This window comes from Rhopilema esculentum, chromosome 9, assembly GCF_057945365.1.
Source record: "Rhopilema esculentum isolate cy_ngs chromosome 9, ASM5794536v1, whole genome shotgun sequence".
Lineage (NCBI taxonomy): Eukaryota > Metazoa > Cnidaria > Scyphozoa > Rhizostomeae > Rhizostomatidae > Rhopilema > Rhopilema esculentum.
In genome coordinates, this window is record NC_142823.1 from 1246310 (window position 1) to 1263398 (window position 17089).

At 37.7% G+C, this 17089-nt stretch overlaps 2 protein-coding genes across 2 annotated transcripts in view; one reads left to right on the forward strand and one right to left on the reverse strand.

Moving 5' to 3' along the window:
* Nucleotides 1-1087: 1087 nt before the first annotated feature.
* Nucleotides 1088-6465, forward strand: LOC135689119 (metabotropic glutamate receptor 2). Its single transcript, XM_065206241.2, has 2 exons — nt 1088-1583; nt 2115-6465. The coding sequence occupies exons 1-2, from the start codon at nt 1517-1519 to the stop codon at nt 4565-4567; spliced, it is 2520 nt and encodes an 839-aa protein (XP_065062313.2). The 5' UTR covers nt 1088-1516; the 3' UTR covers nt 4568-6465.
* A 580-nt stretch (nt 6466-7045) lies between these two features.
* The window catches only part of LOC135688847 (uncharacterized), a 30297-nt gene continuing 20253 nt past the window's right edge, over nt 7046-17089 (reverse strand). Inside the window, exons 22-31 of the mRNA XM_065205880.2 lie at nt 16517-16828; nt 15528-15833; nt 14682-14908; nt 13620-13856; nt 12058-12155; nt 11407-11563; nt 10266-10344; nt 9204-9475; nt 8195-8396; nt 7046-7625 (exon numbers count right to left, since the gene is read on the reverse strand). Coding sequence (XP_065061952.2) covers nt 7261-7625; nt 8195-8396; nt 9204-9475; nt 10266-10344; nt 11407-11563; nt 12058-12155; nt 13620-13856; nt 14682-14908; nt 15528-15833; nt 16517-16828 — 2255 coding nt within the window. The 3' untranslated portion in view covers nt 7046-7260. The remainder of the gene's footprint in view (nt 7626-8194; nt 8397-9203; nt 9476-10265; nt 10345-11406; nt 11564-12057; nt 12156-13619; nt 13857-14681; nt 14909-15527; nt 15834-16516; nt 16829-17089) is intronic.

Below are 17089 nucleotides of genomic sequence, written 5' to 3' on the forward strand. Positions count from 1 at the left end.
TCTATTTTATAGTTTGGGGTACTTTGCTCCAGAAACTTTAAAGATGGTGTTATCGCATTTCAGTGGTGATTTAGTACTACAACACGAAACTTTGCAATATAGGACAGTTTGATATGCTGAAAAAGATAGGACATAGACCCCGACTAAAAGTTGCCCTCTTGGGCAATTTGTAGAATAGGGTGCTTTATCGCATGACTCCACTGACAACGTTATTTTGATATCTCTGATGAAAGTAGGTACAATAGCAGGAAACTTTGCAATAAGTGGCAATCTGATACGCAGAATATGATAGGAAATAGACCCCATATGAAAATTGCCCCCTTGTTTTATTTTTGGACTAGGGTACTTTGCCCCAGACCTTAAAAGACGGTATTATCGTATTTCAGTCGTACTTTGGGAGTACAGTATGAAACTTTGCAAAAAAGGACATTCTGGTGCGCTAAAAATGATTGGATATGGACCCTGATTTTAAATTGCTCCCTTTTGGCTATTTTAACAGTAGTTCCAATAACGAACTCCATTCTACTTAGTGTACTAAGCGCCAACTGTTTCTGTGTTTGCAAACTTTGTGACGTCACAGATAACACGCGCTTTGTCACAGTCAAAAACGTGAAATTTGAATATTCAAGCTAAATTTTTAGATGGTTCAGCAAGAAAAAAGTCACCTCAACATTTATCACTGAAATCAGCAAATTTTGCTTATAAAAAGTGTGCCTTTCTTTAAACTTGTCAAATTTCATTTTATATGCATTTGAAGTCTCCTCGCTTAGTCTAGCCCCCATTAATTCCAATTTCGTTTACACTAAATAGATGCGACCACTTGAACTTTTATTCAAACACCTTTTTCTCCCTAAAGCAACGAATTTGTTGCGATAAACTCTTGAGGGCAGTAAAGCCAATGTGATGCTAAGTTCCCCTTTGAAGAATTTATACAAGTTTTTGGGACAATTATCCTTTTAGCATGTACACTTTAAAGTTGACGAGAGATTTCGATTAAAAAATTCCTTTTATTATTTTCACCGGTTCCTGTTGCAAAAAAGTACTTGGTCACTTTTATTTCTTCTAAATGAAATCCTGAACAAAAACAATGGCATAACAAAACAAGCCTTCATCTTCTATGTTAAAATTTTATTTGGCTTTGAAACAAAATTCGATAATTTTTAAATTCAACTTGATTGTATTGAGTTAAACTTGTTAAGAGATGCAAAGATCGTTTTCGGTGTTAAAGCTGATTTCTAAGTTTCGTTTACACTAAATAAATGTTTTGGGTGTGCTTCCAATTAACGTTTTGCTAGAAAGTCTTGCGTTCGTGTTGGCTTGGGTTGTTTCGTTCTCAATCAGATAATATCTGGTTTGCTCAAAAAAGAAGAAAGCAGCAGGTGTCAAGGTCAATACTTCAGAGAAGAAATCAATATCTGCCTGTGTGCATCGTTAGCAATCGTCTTAAGGGCAATCAGCTGTGAAAACTGTGCATCGAATCTGAGTGCCAAACGTTCATGGTAGTCTGTAACGAGAGATGAAGCTTCAAACCGTCTTTGTGATTCTCAACGTGTTTGTGTGTGGATACAGCATCAAAGAACGATGTAAGCACTAACAGTAGGGTCGTCGCTATGGGGAGCGTGAGGAGTGTGACACCTGAAAAAAATTCCATTGCAAAAGCAACGAGCTTTTTGCCATCTAGGGGTGATTGGTCGGCAAATTTCCAAACTTGTCGGCAAATAACGGATGGCTCATCCACCTCCCTTGAGCACAAAAGCTAGCGACGGCCCTTGTTATAAGTAACGTATTTCTTCCTTTTCCTGCCTATGAACATATGTTATTTTGATCAGCGAAACTAAAAGTGTGTCTCTTTCTTCTGGCAAGAAAGCTGCGCTCTGAAACTGTTTTTAAAGATCAGGTGTGGCTTCGGTGTGGTTTTTATATCTGTTTTATTTATCAACTTATTTTGCAGGTCTCAGCTATGAAACAGCTAATTTTTCTTGGCTCCACATTCAACAGCATCTAGAAAAATGCTTGATTTGCCTTTTGTAGCCTCCCTATTTTGCGGTATCCAAACCTCTTTTTCTGGGTGTGTAGTTATAGTGTATTTGAGTAACTTTATTGTCATTTTGCAGTTAACAACATTCATGAACTCATCTACGAAGAGTACGACGAGCCAGGATACTTTCTAACCGGGTACTTTTCGGTTCATTTTTTAAATTCATCCTCAGAAACCGGATGCGGAAAAATTGATCCTGCCAGAGGACTTGCATTGATGGAAGCAATGCGGTTCGCAATTGATTCGATAAACCGAAACGAATCGCTCCTGTTCGGTGCCAAGATCGGCTACCAACTTGTTGACACTTGCAATAACTTAAACCGGATAAAGCGTGATATGTGGTTCCGATACTACCCTAGTTTTAACGACTTAGGAGTAGTCGGACCAGCATCCTCAGATGCAGCACTCTTGGCAGCTCCTGTTTTGACCGGCCTGGGTTTTCCCGTCATTAGCTATGCTGCTACAAGCGTAGATTTGGCAGACCAGGTTGTGTACGACAATTTTTATCGTACGATACCCCCGGATACCTATCAGTCAGCTGCTATTGGAGACTTGTTGCAACACTTTAATTGGACATATGTCTCTGCTGTGTACTCAAGGGGGAACTATGGTCAACGCGGTATGGAAATTTTGCTAGAAGAAATGGCTAAGCGAGGCATCTGCGTGAGAACGAGAAACTTACTGCCCCGAAAGGTGAGGGAGGATTATATTGATAGCGTCATTAAGAAGTTGTACGCAAGCCCAACCGCCACTGTAGTAGTACTTTTTACAACGATTGAAGACACTTCGGCGTTACTTCACGGCATCAGAAGAGCTGGAAGACGTGCTGGCAATATCACATTGGTTTCCAGTACAGCATGGACACCAGGTTTTAGCTTCTTTTCTGGCTTGGAGGAAACTGCCAAAGGGTCTTTAATACTGAGCTACAGCAACATGAGAGTAACGGATTTCGAAGACTATTTCGTGCGTTTAACACCGAGAACAGCGAATTATACATGGTTTCTAGAATTCTGGCGAGATGTGTTCAAATGTGATCCAGGGGCTAGGAATGTTGGGAAAATTTCCTATCCGAAGTGCACGGGCAAAGAATCGCTTAGAGGGGCAGGATTTCAACTTAATCACACCTTATCAAAGACTGTTATTACCGCAGTACATAACTACGCTTGTATTCTAAGACAAGTCATTTTTATGAAATACTGCAAGGGTAAAAGTGGCCTCGATCTTAAAGAATGCGTTAGAAGAAACAATTTCCCCTCCAATTACTATCCAAGATTCGATATATACAAAACTTTACTTAAAAAAAAGGTTAGCTGTCCGGAATTTCCTTTCTCCTCTGATTTTCTTGATGATAGATCTGTCGACAGTGAGTTGGAGATTCTCAACTTTGATGGAAGATCTTATCAAAGAGTAGGGACATGGAAGCGCGTTGATTTGAACAAAACAGAATTCAAAATCTCCAACCAGGCGATCAAGTGGAAGGACGGGGACACACACATAGTGCCAATATCTTCATGTACACTTCCTTGCAAAGCAGGTGAAGTTCGGATGAAGGACATATTTCGTCCTAATTGCTGCGTATCATGCAAGCCATGTCCTGCTTTGAATATTGTCGTCAACAACAGTTGCATTCCATGTCAATGGTCGCAGAACCCAAACACGAACAAAGATGGCTGTGTTGAAATACCAATGACCCATTATGGCCTAAACAGTAGCCATGGCACTGCAGTGCTTGTGTTATCCACTGTCGGTACATTTCTTGCTGCAGCATTGTTGTACTATTGTTTCATCCTCTACAAGCAACTTGGTTTTGCTTTCAATACCCTTTGCCTTGATACTTTTGCTCTGATTAGTTGTGTATTCAATTTCGTGTGCTCAGTTGTTGCACTCAGAAAACCCTCAATGTCGGCTTGTAATTTAGAATACCTGCTATTCTCCTTCGCAATATCATCAAGCCTATCGATTCTGCTCGTTGATGCTTACCACATCAATCAGCTATCAATATCAAGGCACAGAGGTCATCAAAGTTTCGTCATCAGATCCTTGAAATCGAAAATCGTATCTTGTGCTAGTCTCATTGCTGCGAAATTTCTTCTCAGCATCATATGGCTAATTGCAAGACCACTTGAGATTCAATTTCATTTCACAAGCTCGAGGTCAAACATCCTTGTCACGTGCAAGTCAGGCATCAAAAGCTTTATTTTTCAGATTGTTCATTGCCAGTTGTTCCTAATTCTTATAGCATTTTATGCCAACAAAGCTCGCAGGTTCAGCGCAGTTCGCGTAAAAGCCATTGCGTTATGCAGTTTCAGCGGTGTCGCAAGTTGCCTGGTTGCGATTTTCATTCCTACACTCCTTTGGGTTAATACCTCTCATGCCATCACAGAATCGGCACTTTCCATGATCGCCGCCAATGCCACTGGTTGCATTATTCTAATAATCACTTTCAGCCATATGCTGGGCGGATACTTAGAGAGGAGGCAAGTGAAAGCGTTTGCAGGTAACGAAATACGTCAGCAAGAAGCGCTATAAAGGCCGATTTCCACTAGGCGAATTCTTTCGCGCGAATCGAATAAATATTCGTAGCGATAGAGTAGGACCGTGATCTACTTTCTGCGAATCGAATTTTTTCGCTGCGAAATCTGAGAACATGACACCAGGCATGCTCACATTGGCAAAAATTCGATTCGCGCGAAAGAATTCGCCTATTGGAAATCAGCCTTTAGAGGGACAATCAGAAGATGTGTAAATATACAGGTAGAAAGGACACTTGATGCTGCACACGTGGTCAAGCATCAACAAACATCTTATACTCTTTCTGCTTTCATGGTAAGCGATCATAGATGCTAAAACAGCTTTTGAATGATGAGTACGTTTAGCTTTGAGAAGGGAAAATGCAACAAGGATATTCCTTGATAGAAGATTGTAAATCATGCAAGGCTAGAAGTCGAATGGTTGATTGGCTGTTCTTATTAATATTGATTGACAATTTGCAACACACAGATGCCATTCATGTTGGTAGCTTAAACTCCATAACCAGACAAGTTAAAATTATAGAACTGACAGGCATAGATGTCAAGCAAACATGCCCGTAAGAAGGACAAGAACAGGCGTCCAAACACTTCGAGATCCTAATCACAAGAACTTTCAAACATTCATCAGACCATCATAGAACAGGACAAGTATGCCTAAAATATATATGCTATATAAAATGTATGCTCGAAATATAAAAGAGTGTTGTTAAAGAATTCCTAATTAGATTATTCTAAAAAAACTCAGATCGGCTGATATACTGCCCAATAATTACATCAATAATTGTAATCTTGTGACTTCTTTGATGCGCACGTAATGTGTTTAGAAACAAAATTGTGCATAAACAAAATGGTAGATACAAGAATCAGTTCTGATTCGTGTTTCTAAACACTTAACTTGAAACACTACATTTTCAATTTTACAAAGTCTGTTAAAAATATCTTCGCTATTTCTATCATATCAACTTACTGCATTTAGAAACAAAATGGTACATAGGCACTATTGTTTCCAAACACTTTCTTCAAACATCACGTTTCCATTTTTCCAATTTCTATTAATGATATTTTAGCTATTTCTATTACACAAACTTACTGCATTTAGAAACAAAATGGTACATAGGCACTATTGTTTCCAAACACTTTCTTCAAACATTACATTTTCATTGTGACAAAGTCTGTTGGTGATATTTTCTCTATGCCTACCATACACACCTAGTGTGTATTGTAACAAAATTGTACATAAACAAAATGGTAGATACAAGTAACATTTATGTTTCCAAATTCTCAACACAAACTTTACGTCAAATGTTACAAGCGTCTGCTAATGATTTTTTTCCTACTCGTGCACACTTGAATTGACGATTGATTTCATATCGTGTGTTCATGTAACATTGACCAAAAATTTTCTTTGCACGGGTACTACAAGAAAGCGATCAAACATTTTCTCTTACGAAACAATTGTGTTCAGCTTTTTAATTGAAATGATTGAAATTTGATCACTTTATTGAATGATTCCAACAAATGAAGCCTTTTGCATGTAGAAATCGGTCATTTTTGTAAATAAGTAGACTAAATAGTTGGAAAGATGGTATGGTAAACTCTTTTAAAATTACAGGTCTGGTAAACGATACTTTTAGATGCATACTGAAAGGAATACAAAATACTGAAATTGAGTAAGAGAAACTAGTAGAAGCAGTTAGTGATTGAGGGTATAAGATGTGTGATCTGATTATGATAAGTAGAAGGCAAAATTATGGAAACTAAAAAGAGATTTTTCCAAGCATGGCGGAACCATCAATTTTCAGCTGTTTTGTTGCTATTAATGCTAAGTTTTAATCTCTTTAATCACTAATGTTCAACATAAAAATGAAAACTTTTTAACTGCAAACACAGTTTCTTCACGATTTTCCAAAAGAAGAAATATCCTAAATTGTATATACTTCTTGAAATCAAAATATTACACAAACATCATATCAAAATTACTGGTTTTAAGGCCCCAGAGAGATAGAAACCTTTAGATAGAAACCAATAAAGGAAAAAATACATCCAAACATTCTGGTCCGTTGCAGTTCTGCTGGTAGCGTCTAGACTGATTTTATCAATACTGGCTTTTAAGAGATCTATCGATGACCAGATTAGAAACTGCTGAGAAATCTATGATGACTGCTACGAGAGAAGATTCTTCTGCATAAGCCAATCTATTCATAAAAAATTGCTTTCCTGTCATGCAGAGGTGCAAATATTCCTGTTTAGGTAGAGGTTACCAGTATTCTTGTCTTTTTGGGGCTATTCTAAAATCGCTCGGTTAAATTACTCCTCCATTTTTGATTTCACCAGCCACACTAAAAGCCACACACATTAACATGACAATGGAACAAAGCGTTTGGCATTCAAATAAAAAAGTTCGAATGCGTGACAGGGGCAACCCCTGCCGGGGGCATCCCTTGCAGGGGGCATCCCTTGCACGGGGCATCCCTTGCACGGGGCATCCTTGGCAAGGGCAACTCTTGCAGTTAGCAATGAACAGACATACGATTTGACTCGAAGTATCGCTGTTATTATTTAATAGTAAAGTGAAATGCGTATATATTGCAACAACAGACATCATTAGTTTATGTACAAAACCTGAAAGAACAGTACAGTAACCTTGACATAAGGTATCTAGTGAAACATTGAGCTTTAAAAACTAAGCAGCTACAACTTTGTTTCAGCTTCCATTAGGCCAATAGGTGTCACATTTGTCACTTCATCATCACAATCCGCAATCGTCATTTCTCTCTTCTTTGTATTGGGTGCTCTTCTTTGTCTACGCTGAATTTGCATCACGTTTTCATTTATAATTTCCTGGGCAATGATCTCGGATAGGATATGTCGTGTGTTTAGTGTTCTATATCTTATCCATCCCTTTGGCCCATAGGGTGTCGTTTTACTGTGCTTGATAACAAGTTGAAAGCGTTCCCGCATTTGGCTTTCGAAAAGATCTTCAACTCTTTTCTTGTAACTTGTCACAAACTTCTCAACATCATCGCAAAGTTCGTTTGTTGCCTTGAAGTAACGTTCTGTGTGAAAAAGCAAGTAGAATTTAAGATGTCTTACAGCAAATGAACATGTTGATAGAATCAACTTCAATGTTTCGAAAGCAACTTTGCAGACCAAGAGACGTCGTATCAACTCCATTAATTCAGACAAGCGTCCAATCAATCAGGTCTTTTTAGACTAAAAACATCAAATTCAATCAATATAATTTTGAACCGACAATATGATAATAAGCATCGTTATATTTTAGGTTCACGAAAGAAACAGAATAGAATAGATACCTTTTTCATAATTTTCACATTTCAAAATATTAAGATTGTATATTCAAGTTGTTTTATTAAGATCAAGCCGCGTTGAAGCTGTACGGTTTCTGGCCCCCAAAGACATGACATTGTTGCTCTTTAGATACAACTTTCTTGTCTAGGCCTTGGCGTTTACAAGGCTACCCTCTCCAGTCCCTAACCAATACGATCGCTTGATATTCGGTCCTAAGATCATTCAAATGACACAAAAATCTGTTATTGCAGTTGTTTGGTCATTGAAGGACATAAGCTGTTGTGTTGATTGGTTTTAATTACAAGACTTATCTCACCTCGAATTACGTCTTCTTTCGTCTTTGGGTAGACTCTTTTCAGCCTTTTGATTCCGGATCGAAGGCAAAACTGCCAAAGTAGGCCAAATATGAATAAAACTCCAAAGATTATCAACGTGAACTTCAACGATAACTGAAACAAGGCTGATTTGGAGTCAAACAGTCGAGTAACACTGTGGCTTCGTGATGCTTGGCTCTTTATCTATAAGATGGATTTTGTTGTGCTTTCATTAAAAGGAACACAAGAAATCATGAACAATAACATCCTCGTACCTGATAACTTTATGAATTGCAACTCAGGAAGCAGGTAGTGTTGGTCTTTGATGACTAGTAAGTGCAAGTTTCTCGTGGTGTCCAGAAATGTTGAGTTCTTGGAAATGTTTCAGCCTAAAAGCCTATTGCAGATGAGCAAAGATTAACTTGGCTAGGCCCATTTGATATTCGTCCTGATCAAAAAGAGTTATGTCTTGAAGTTATATAGAAGCGTAGAAGTTGAATTTGGAAACTAACTGTTAACTATTGTCAAACTTATCTCTTTCGTCTCCCAACAAAAATATACAACACAGCTCTGTTTCGAAAAACTTTTCACACTGTTCCATTCTTCAAAAGTCTGTTTCTCATCTCTTGGCAATTTCTAACATATGAACGTAATTTATTTAGAAAAAATGTTAGATAAACAAAATAGTAGATTAACAAAATAGTAGATAAACAAAATGATAGATAAACAAAATGGTAGATAAACAAAATGGTAGATAAACAAAATGGTAAATAAACAAAATGGTAAATAAACAAAATGGTAGATAAACAAAATGGTAGATAAACAAAATAGTAGATTAACAAAATAGTAGATAAACAAAATGATAGATAAACAAAATGGTAGATAAACAAAATGGTAGATAAACAAAATGGTAGATAAACAAAATGGTAGATAAACAAAATGGTAGATAAACAAAATGGTAGATAAACAAAATGCTAGTTACAAGTTAAGATAATGTTTCAAAACGCCTACCTCAAGCTCCACGGTTCCATTCTTCAAGAGGTTGCTAATCATATCCTGATTATTCTTAACATACGTCCTTATATCTGCATGCAGTCCAGTCATTTCACCAGACAACAGCATACCAATTCCTTTGTTCGTTTCTATTTGTTTGATAACTCGTAGGCCATTTGCAGAAATAAAATCCAGCAACGTGGACGCTTCGTTGGCTTCTAGCAAAGCACCTTTCACCTGACCGTTAACAACTGCTTGCAATAATTCTTTTGCAGTGGTGAAACTTCTCCCTGTCACATAGATAACAAAATACAAGGTAAAGAATAACAAATTTGAAGTATCTTATAGAATTTAGCTTTGTAAGAATTTGAAATTTTCAGTAAAATTGGGATCACAAATAGCAATGACAAGGCTACTTAAATATCTGTCTTTCATCCCTAGCAAACCAGTATAATGATGTGAAGGGAGCGTTGCCAGCCCAAAGGACAAAAATAGAGGTGAATAACCCCATTCTAACCCCAGTTGACCCCAACCCTGCCAATTCTACTGCCAGTTGACCCCATTTCTTCCAAGACAACCCCAGTCCAACCTAGTCCAGGCTGTGGTAACTCTTCTTACCATAAGCGTACGGGCCGGGGGGGGGGCTGGGGTTTTCGTTTTTCGAAAAACCATGTCAGTCGGGCAAATTTTCAAAAATTATCCGCAAATGATTGCTCAACTCTCAACTGACTATTTTTACTTTAGATATTTCGGTGAAAAAGAAATCGTAATGTAAATATTCCTATGTCAAGTTCCTTATCACCAACAGGCTCATAAATATATGCATGCCTCTGTACTCGGGCAAAAATCCTACCGCCCCCCCTGTGAAAATTCTGCCGTACGCTTATGCTTTTTTCAGAGTTGTCAATTTAGGAAATTTTTCCTTGACAGAAAGGCAATGGACGATTGACTCTTTCCTTTTAATTTATCTCGGTAGAATGTTTGACTGGAAGTGAATATAAGACAACTTTCTGCTTAAGAAAGACCGGACCACATACTGTCAGTCTTTTTTCTTAATTATTAATTCTCATTGATTCTCACCATTAACATCTGTTGTAGTTATACGTGACAATCTTCTGTAACCAAGCCAATACTCTGGTGAATTGTAGAGAGCAGCAACCTGGCAAATAGATTAAGTAAAGTTGCTAAGATATAAGCAATTTGTTGACATCAATAGTTGAGTTCGTGTGTTTGGCAAAGAGACTTGGAAAGGGTGAGCACTGGTGTCTTGCTTTGCCAATGTAATGTCTCAGAGAACTGGCTACATGTTACTGATCTCCTGAGAGCAGAAATCATGGTAAAGTCTACAAAAATTGCGTGATCAGCAGCACAGCACTGACAGGAAAGAGGCTGAAAAGACTTGGTGAGGTTGCAGTTATTGAAGAGGCGAATGGCTTTCGGTTTGACTTTGTCAAGGAGGCACAGGAAAATAAGGAGCACCACCCCATTAAGTGGTTTATCAAACATCTAGTAGAACAAAAGTTAAAATCCTCGCCACAGTCTTGGAAAATTAAAGTCAGTTTTCTGTGGCAAATTCAAACATCCCCTTCTCTCTAATATATATTCAGCTGCGTGACTTGAACGATTTTGTCAAACCATCCTCATTGTTCTAAGGGCCAAGTAGGCGGAAGTAATTTCTTGGAGACAAAATGAAAGATATAATAATGCAAGGAGAATTTTTTCCGTCAAAGTTAAATTTTGCGGGAATCATACGTTGAATGCCTACTCTTGGAATAGAATAGGATCCAAAAATGGTAGCGTGAAAATCGAAAACTTTTCATATAAAGAGCGGCAAACATCCTTTCCTTTAATTACTAGCTGCTTTGGTAAATGAAATTTCGCTAATACTTGGAGAAAAATTTCCGGTATCCTGTGATATCTGAGTCAGGTGGTTTTTTCCATTTGTTATATGTTATGCTTGATATATTGCTTCGCATATAAAAGCCTTTTTTAATATTTTGCAGCCTTAGGCGTATTAAGCTTAATTTCTTCTTAGTTTCAAATTCGGTTTTGAGGAAGGTAAGCAGAAATAAATAGTAAGCTTCAAGTTTTGCCTTTTTTCAAATCCAAACTATTAAAGCGACAAAGTGCAACCCTCTGTTCTACCTAGACTTAGTAACAAGTATTCTCATGTTGCACCAACATAGCCAAAAAAGTCGTCAACATAAAAACGATAGCAAACCTTGGTTCCATACAACTTGACATCTTCATTCACAGATGCGACAATAATTGCAGTTGTTAAGGTGCTGACGAAAATTGAGGACAGAACGAGGCCAATGATTATCCACACAACTGCAACCACCCGTCCAGAGAAACTTTTCGGCGCTATGTCGCCGTAACTGCAACAATAGAAAGACTCCTCATAAGATGACCCTATGGAAGGTGTATAAATCCTCCACTAAAATATAAAATAGTGATAAAATGGGTTTTGATGACAGTCTTATAAGATTATACAAGATCGCCATGAATAGGATCTGCTTGTAGCATTCTTTCCTTGTTCAGCATGAAGTCTTCAAAAGAGGCCTATTTTCTATATGACTTGGATTTGTCTGAGAGAGCCACGCAACAAAAATGCTCCCATCTTGTTTATCACTACCTCGTTTAACATTACGAACAAAATTTGTAATTGATATTGTACAACAAACAATTTCTATTGGCTAAGTTGAATTCAATTCAAAGAAAGAAATCACAAGTCACTTGGACTTCAAAACTTTCGCCTTATTCAATGCAAGAGGTGTAGACAATTCGTGAATTTTTCCACAAAATATACTTTTATGGAAATACTATATTTGTGCTAATTTTATTTTGTCTGGTCTTTCAAAATTCCACATACCCAACTGTTGTCATGGTAATAAACGCCCACCACGCTCCATTCAGGACTCCTCGAAAGAAATGGCCTCTTTGAAGCTCGTCTGGATTTTGTGCTTGATCCTAAAATGAATGATCGAAAATGTTAGTTGGGAAGTGATCAATCAGGCTTGATATAACTTTAAATGTAAATCCTCTAAACGAACTGTTTTTTTCTTTCTTTATTAAAAGTTGGTCCAATCTGTAGCTATATTTATTTAAGCTAAATAAAGCCAACTAATTTGAATTAACAACGCTAACTCATGTAAGCGTACATATTCTTTGCAAAAATCATAAGTATAATTGAACGATGACAATTCTGAGATTATTGCTTGAATATTTGTAAAGTTGGGGAGTACTTATTTCGTTTGGATCTGAGCTCAAAATCAAAGGAAGGAACTCAAATCGCTCAAAATATTTAAGAAGCTCTTTAGTATTGGCTCATCAGAATACATGTGCATTCTAGCACTGCTTTACCATATCTTCAGGATATTTTTCAAGGACTTCAACTAATGGGGATTCAAAAGGGCCCACAAGGACAAGCAAATGGGCCCACTGGGACAAAGTTCCAACCAGTCGGTACCTTAAAAGCGTCGAATATGGATACCGACACGAAAACTTCCTAAATAAAAAAACAACTTGAATAAAACGTCTAAAAATCAAGAACGTAGGAAGCATTATGAAAGTGGGGGACACCTGTTAAGGGGCACCCTAGCAAACATTCTATAAGATTTAAAAGCTTGTTTAAGTGGCACCTCAACAAATATTCAAAAAGGTTTTAAGATACGAAACAGGTTTTAAAATGACAGAAAAGTAATAGACTACTATAGAGTATCGAAGTGATGACGTCATAAAAATATATTTTTAGAATTTCTGAATTTTGATCCCAGAACCTAAAAGAGCATCATGAAATACCTTTTAGTATGCAGAATCAGTTAAAGGTATCACGAATTGGCTTAGATATGGCCACATAAGGACAGGCTCTTGCCTCATCAAACCTCTGTAATTTGGTCTTGGTCCATATTAACAATGATCCGTTAGCAAACTTGAAATCTTTCATTGGCCATATCTCGCCCAGTTTGGAACATAACTAACTACTTTTGCACAATGGGAGGTATTTTATGCCATTCTTTCAGATTATGCGGCCAAATTTTAGAAATTCTAAAAATGGATTTTTGGTGACGTCACACTTCGGCACTCAAAATCTTTCAACGGCCGTGTGGTCCAAGGCGATAGGAAAGAGTATACTTTGCAGCGCGTTAATGATCAAGAAACATTGCGCATTAGCTAAACGTTGCCGATTGGATACAGAACAGTAGGTCTATTGTGTAGTTCAATCAATGGAAAATGTGAATGGCCAGCAAAATGCATCGCAATATAGTATCTTTAAGGCAATTAATAGATACAATTGTGGCTAATCTGTCAATCAACAATTGGCCAATCAAAATCGTGATATCACTGAGTCGCTCAAAAGTTGATTGGCTTAAGCCATTAAGGTACATGAGGTCTTGAGAACATCAAAAGATAGGCAAGTTTGTTAAGACTTACAGCGAACCATAGGATCATGCCAGTAGTGACCATGAACAAAGCAATGATCAACACAACAGGATATGAAGTGTAGAGGATCTGCATGATCTTCTTAGACTTTGCAGCATTGTTCTGATCGATTCCAATGAAAACAGATCCTGTGTCATCTATGACCTGGACGTACTGGTATTTCCCTTCAAGTGTGGTCACCAACTTGTTCCCAGAGACAGGAAGATGGAAATGCACCTCGTCATCAACCTAAAGTTAGAAAAGCTTGACATTTAAAAGCTGTGGCTTATTTAGCCGTGGCTGGTTTCTATCTAGAGACCTAGCACATGGTTTCTAAGCCTCCTGGGTACAATCTACCCCTAAGTACTCATTGTGGTATGTGATGACTCAATGCAAGATTCTTCAAAGAAAAATGTAAGTCGAAATAAATCAATAAAATGTGGTCTCATGTAATTGAAGTTGTTTGACACTTGAATACAAATTTTGTCACTTCTTAGTCATCATCAAGCATTTTTTGTTCCACTACATTTGTAAGATAGGACTATTAGAAAAAGCGGGCTAGGAAGTTACAGAAACCGTCTCGCTAGCTGTACCCATATTTGTTTACAAGATAGCGAATATGCATATTATTCTAGAAATATTTTATGACAAGTACCATGCTAAAAGCAATGATTAAATAACAATAACTAACTCTATATCCAGGTGTGGATCAAAGACAACGTAATAGGAAGAAAGGTGTGTATGACTGGAAGAAAGAGGAAGAAAAAGAAGAAAGAGGAAGAAAGAGGAAGAAAGAGGAAGAAAGAGGAAGAAAGAGGAAGAAAGAGGAAGAAAGAGGAAGAAAGAGGAAGAAAGAGGAAGAAAGAGGAAGAAAGAGGAAGAAAGAGGAAGAAAGAGGAAGAAAGAGGAAGAAAGAGGAAGAAAGAGGAAGAAAGAGGAAGAAAGAGGACTAAAAGAAAGAAACAGTCAAACACGTCTTTCTTCCTCTTCCGATGTTTATACTTTGAGGAGTGACGGACGAAAAGTGCTTCAATAATGATTTTCATAATAACAACCATGGTGCTTTAAACCAACCTTTGACCGGAGGTCTCTCTCTGTCACACGGATTGGGCTTTTGCCAGTTCTACTTCTATCATAATAAACCTTTGTATAGCCATACGCTTTGCAATATCCACACACATTTTTGACAATTTTTGAAATCAATTCCGGGAATATTCCGGTCTGCAAATTATCACTTGTAGTAATGTAAGGTTTTCTGTCATACCAAGCAACATAGAGAATGCGGTTACAATGACAGGTTTCTAAGAAAAGAAAGAGGAAGTAAGATGCATTATGACTCTCATTTAAGATACTCTACGCGTCTCTACCAAATGTGATATTAGCAACGCTTCATAGAACCCTGGGCTTAATCGCAAAACTAAACATCATCAAACAATTGCCATGTCTGCAATCTTGCTTTTTAATTTCACCCATTTATTAACTTTTCTGTCAAAAACTTAAACAAACGTATGACCTCCTTTTAAAAACTGCTTATACCTAGAGCCAAGGCTCGAACAAGGCACTAGCACTCATTCAATTTTTGTCTATGACTACAAGACACTTCACATAAGTTGCTTTGGACGAGGCATTCTGTTTCTGGGGATTCTCTAGGCGAAATGTTTGCCTGAAATTCAAGGTTTTACTTTTTTGATTGACATTTTAATTAGCACTAGAACAAGATGTCTTAAGAATAAAAATGACAGGTTAAGACTTTTTTTAGTCTTAGTCCACTACAACCATGCTGGTATATCTAAAGCCAGTTCAATATTCTTAACGAATACAATATGATATTTTTAACGGATATCCTTTTATCCCAATAGTTAGGACCCACAAGCCTAGATCATTTTATCCAATGCACCATTGGAGAAGGCTTTGACTCACCGCCTTGGATAGGTGAACTAGCGATGCCTTCCCCAAATGACGTCACTCCAGCTAAATAAAATGATAGTGCCATGTTTATGCTCAGTCCCTTGACTTGATGGTGGGTTTCGTCGGGTTGCAGCAGTTCTTGTTGCCAAGCACCATTCAAAATGGCAGCAGATCCATTTTTGACGACTTTGTAGTAAATGATGACGCCAAAAGGCTTCCCATTCCAGTGTTCCCTTGGCAGTTGTGTCCAGTGAATGTCAATTTTATTCTCAGCTTCTGAGATTGAAACAGTAATGTTTTGCGGTGGCAATGTGGGAACTGTTTAGAGAAAAGCGCAAAGTTTTATCAGCTTGAATTTATCGTTGGTAATAGCATTAGAATCATGAATACATTGCCAACACTGTCTTCTATCTGCATTTGAAGGATAAATGAAATTAGTGAGTGTCACCAACTGAAAAATTTGGAAATTGATCTGATTGGAGGAGGTTTACCAAGCAATAAAAAAACAGCCAATGAAAAATTAGATTGTGGCCTTGACAAATCAGTTGTTTCCAATCGACAAGTGTCAGCAGACAAAAATCTTTCGAATTGTAACAATTGGCCATACCGCAAACGTAACCGTATCCGCGTCCATAGCTAAAAAATGGACGCAAGCAATAGCCATAATCGCACTTGTTGTTATAGCCACAATTTCAACTGTATCAATAATTTCGTCCTAAATATTGCATCCATAGCAAAATGTAAAATCAAAATATTGCTTAATAGACGTACAGGTGAAAGTTTGATATTAAAAATCAGCCCCCGTCAACAAACATGCGCAGAGGTTATTGAACTGAAATGCACACCCTCTCTCTCTACAAAAACGGGGGTTACCTTATTGAAAATGAGAAACAAACAAAATTTCTTCTCGATGATATTCTAAACAGAACTGGTTTCCAAAAATCTGAACATGAAAGTTGTAAATAGTATAAATGAGACTGATTTTAAGAAAGACAACAAACCGCCATCATTTGTTTTAGCTTGGGTCCAGGCAGGGGGGCTACTTCCAGCGGCTGTCGATCCAACGAGCTCCAATTCGTATCTTGTATATGCTGCGAGGTTTTCTACTATATAAGTTCTCTGCGTGCTTGGTATAGTGATGTTACTCCATTCTGTTGTCACATTTGCATGAGATCTGCTGTATACTCTGTAGTTGATTTGGTATTGCAAAAGTTCTCCATGTAAGCTGTCACGAGGTATTTCCTTCCACTCACAGAATAAGCATGCTTCGTTGGCTGGCTGACACGAGAAATTTGCTGGCGGACTCACTGGAACTGATAAAAAATCCCTCTTGTTAGTTGTGAAATAATGCCTAGTATTCATAGTGAAACAAGTTGTTCGATTTTGAGCAAAACTTTATAAAGCTGAAATTTGGAAAGTTTGATTCCTCAGAAGGGGAGTTTGATTCCTCAGCCAGTGAAACTGGGGAGAAACGAACGAAGAGGTATTAGTGGAGTATATGTGATAGGATATCCGAAGGCTCCAGTCCCCGAGCTTTTTACCCCTATCGGTTAATTAGTCCTCTTATTTCACCC

Coding starts and splice junctions, on each gene's coding strand:
- LOC135689119 (XM_065206241.2), top strand. CDS start 1,517: ATGAAGCTTCAAACCGTCTTTGTGATTCTCAACGTGTTTGTGTGTGGA. Junction 1,584..2,114: donor ATACAGCATCAAAGAACGAT/GTAAGCACTAAC, acceptor GTCATTTTGCAG/TTAACAACATTCATGAACTC.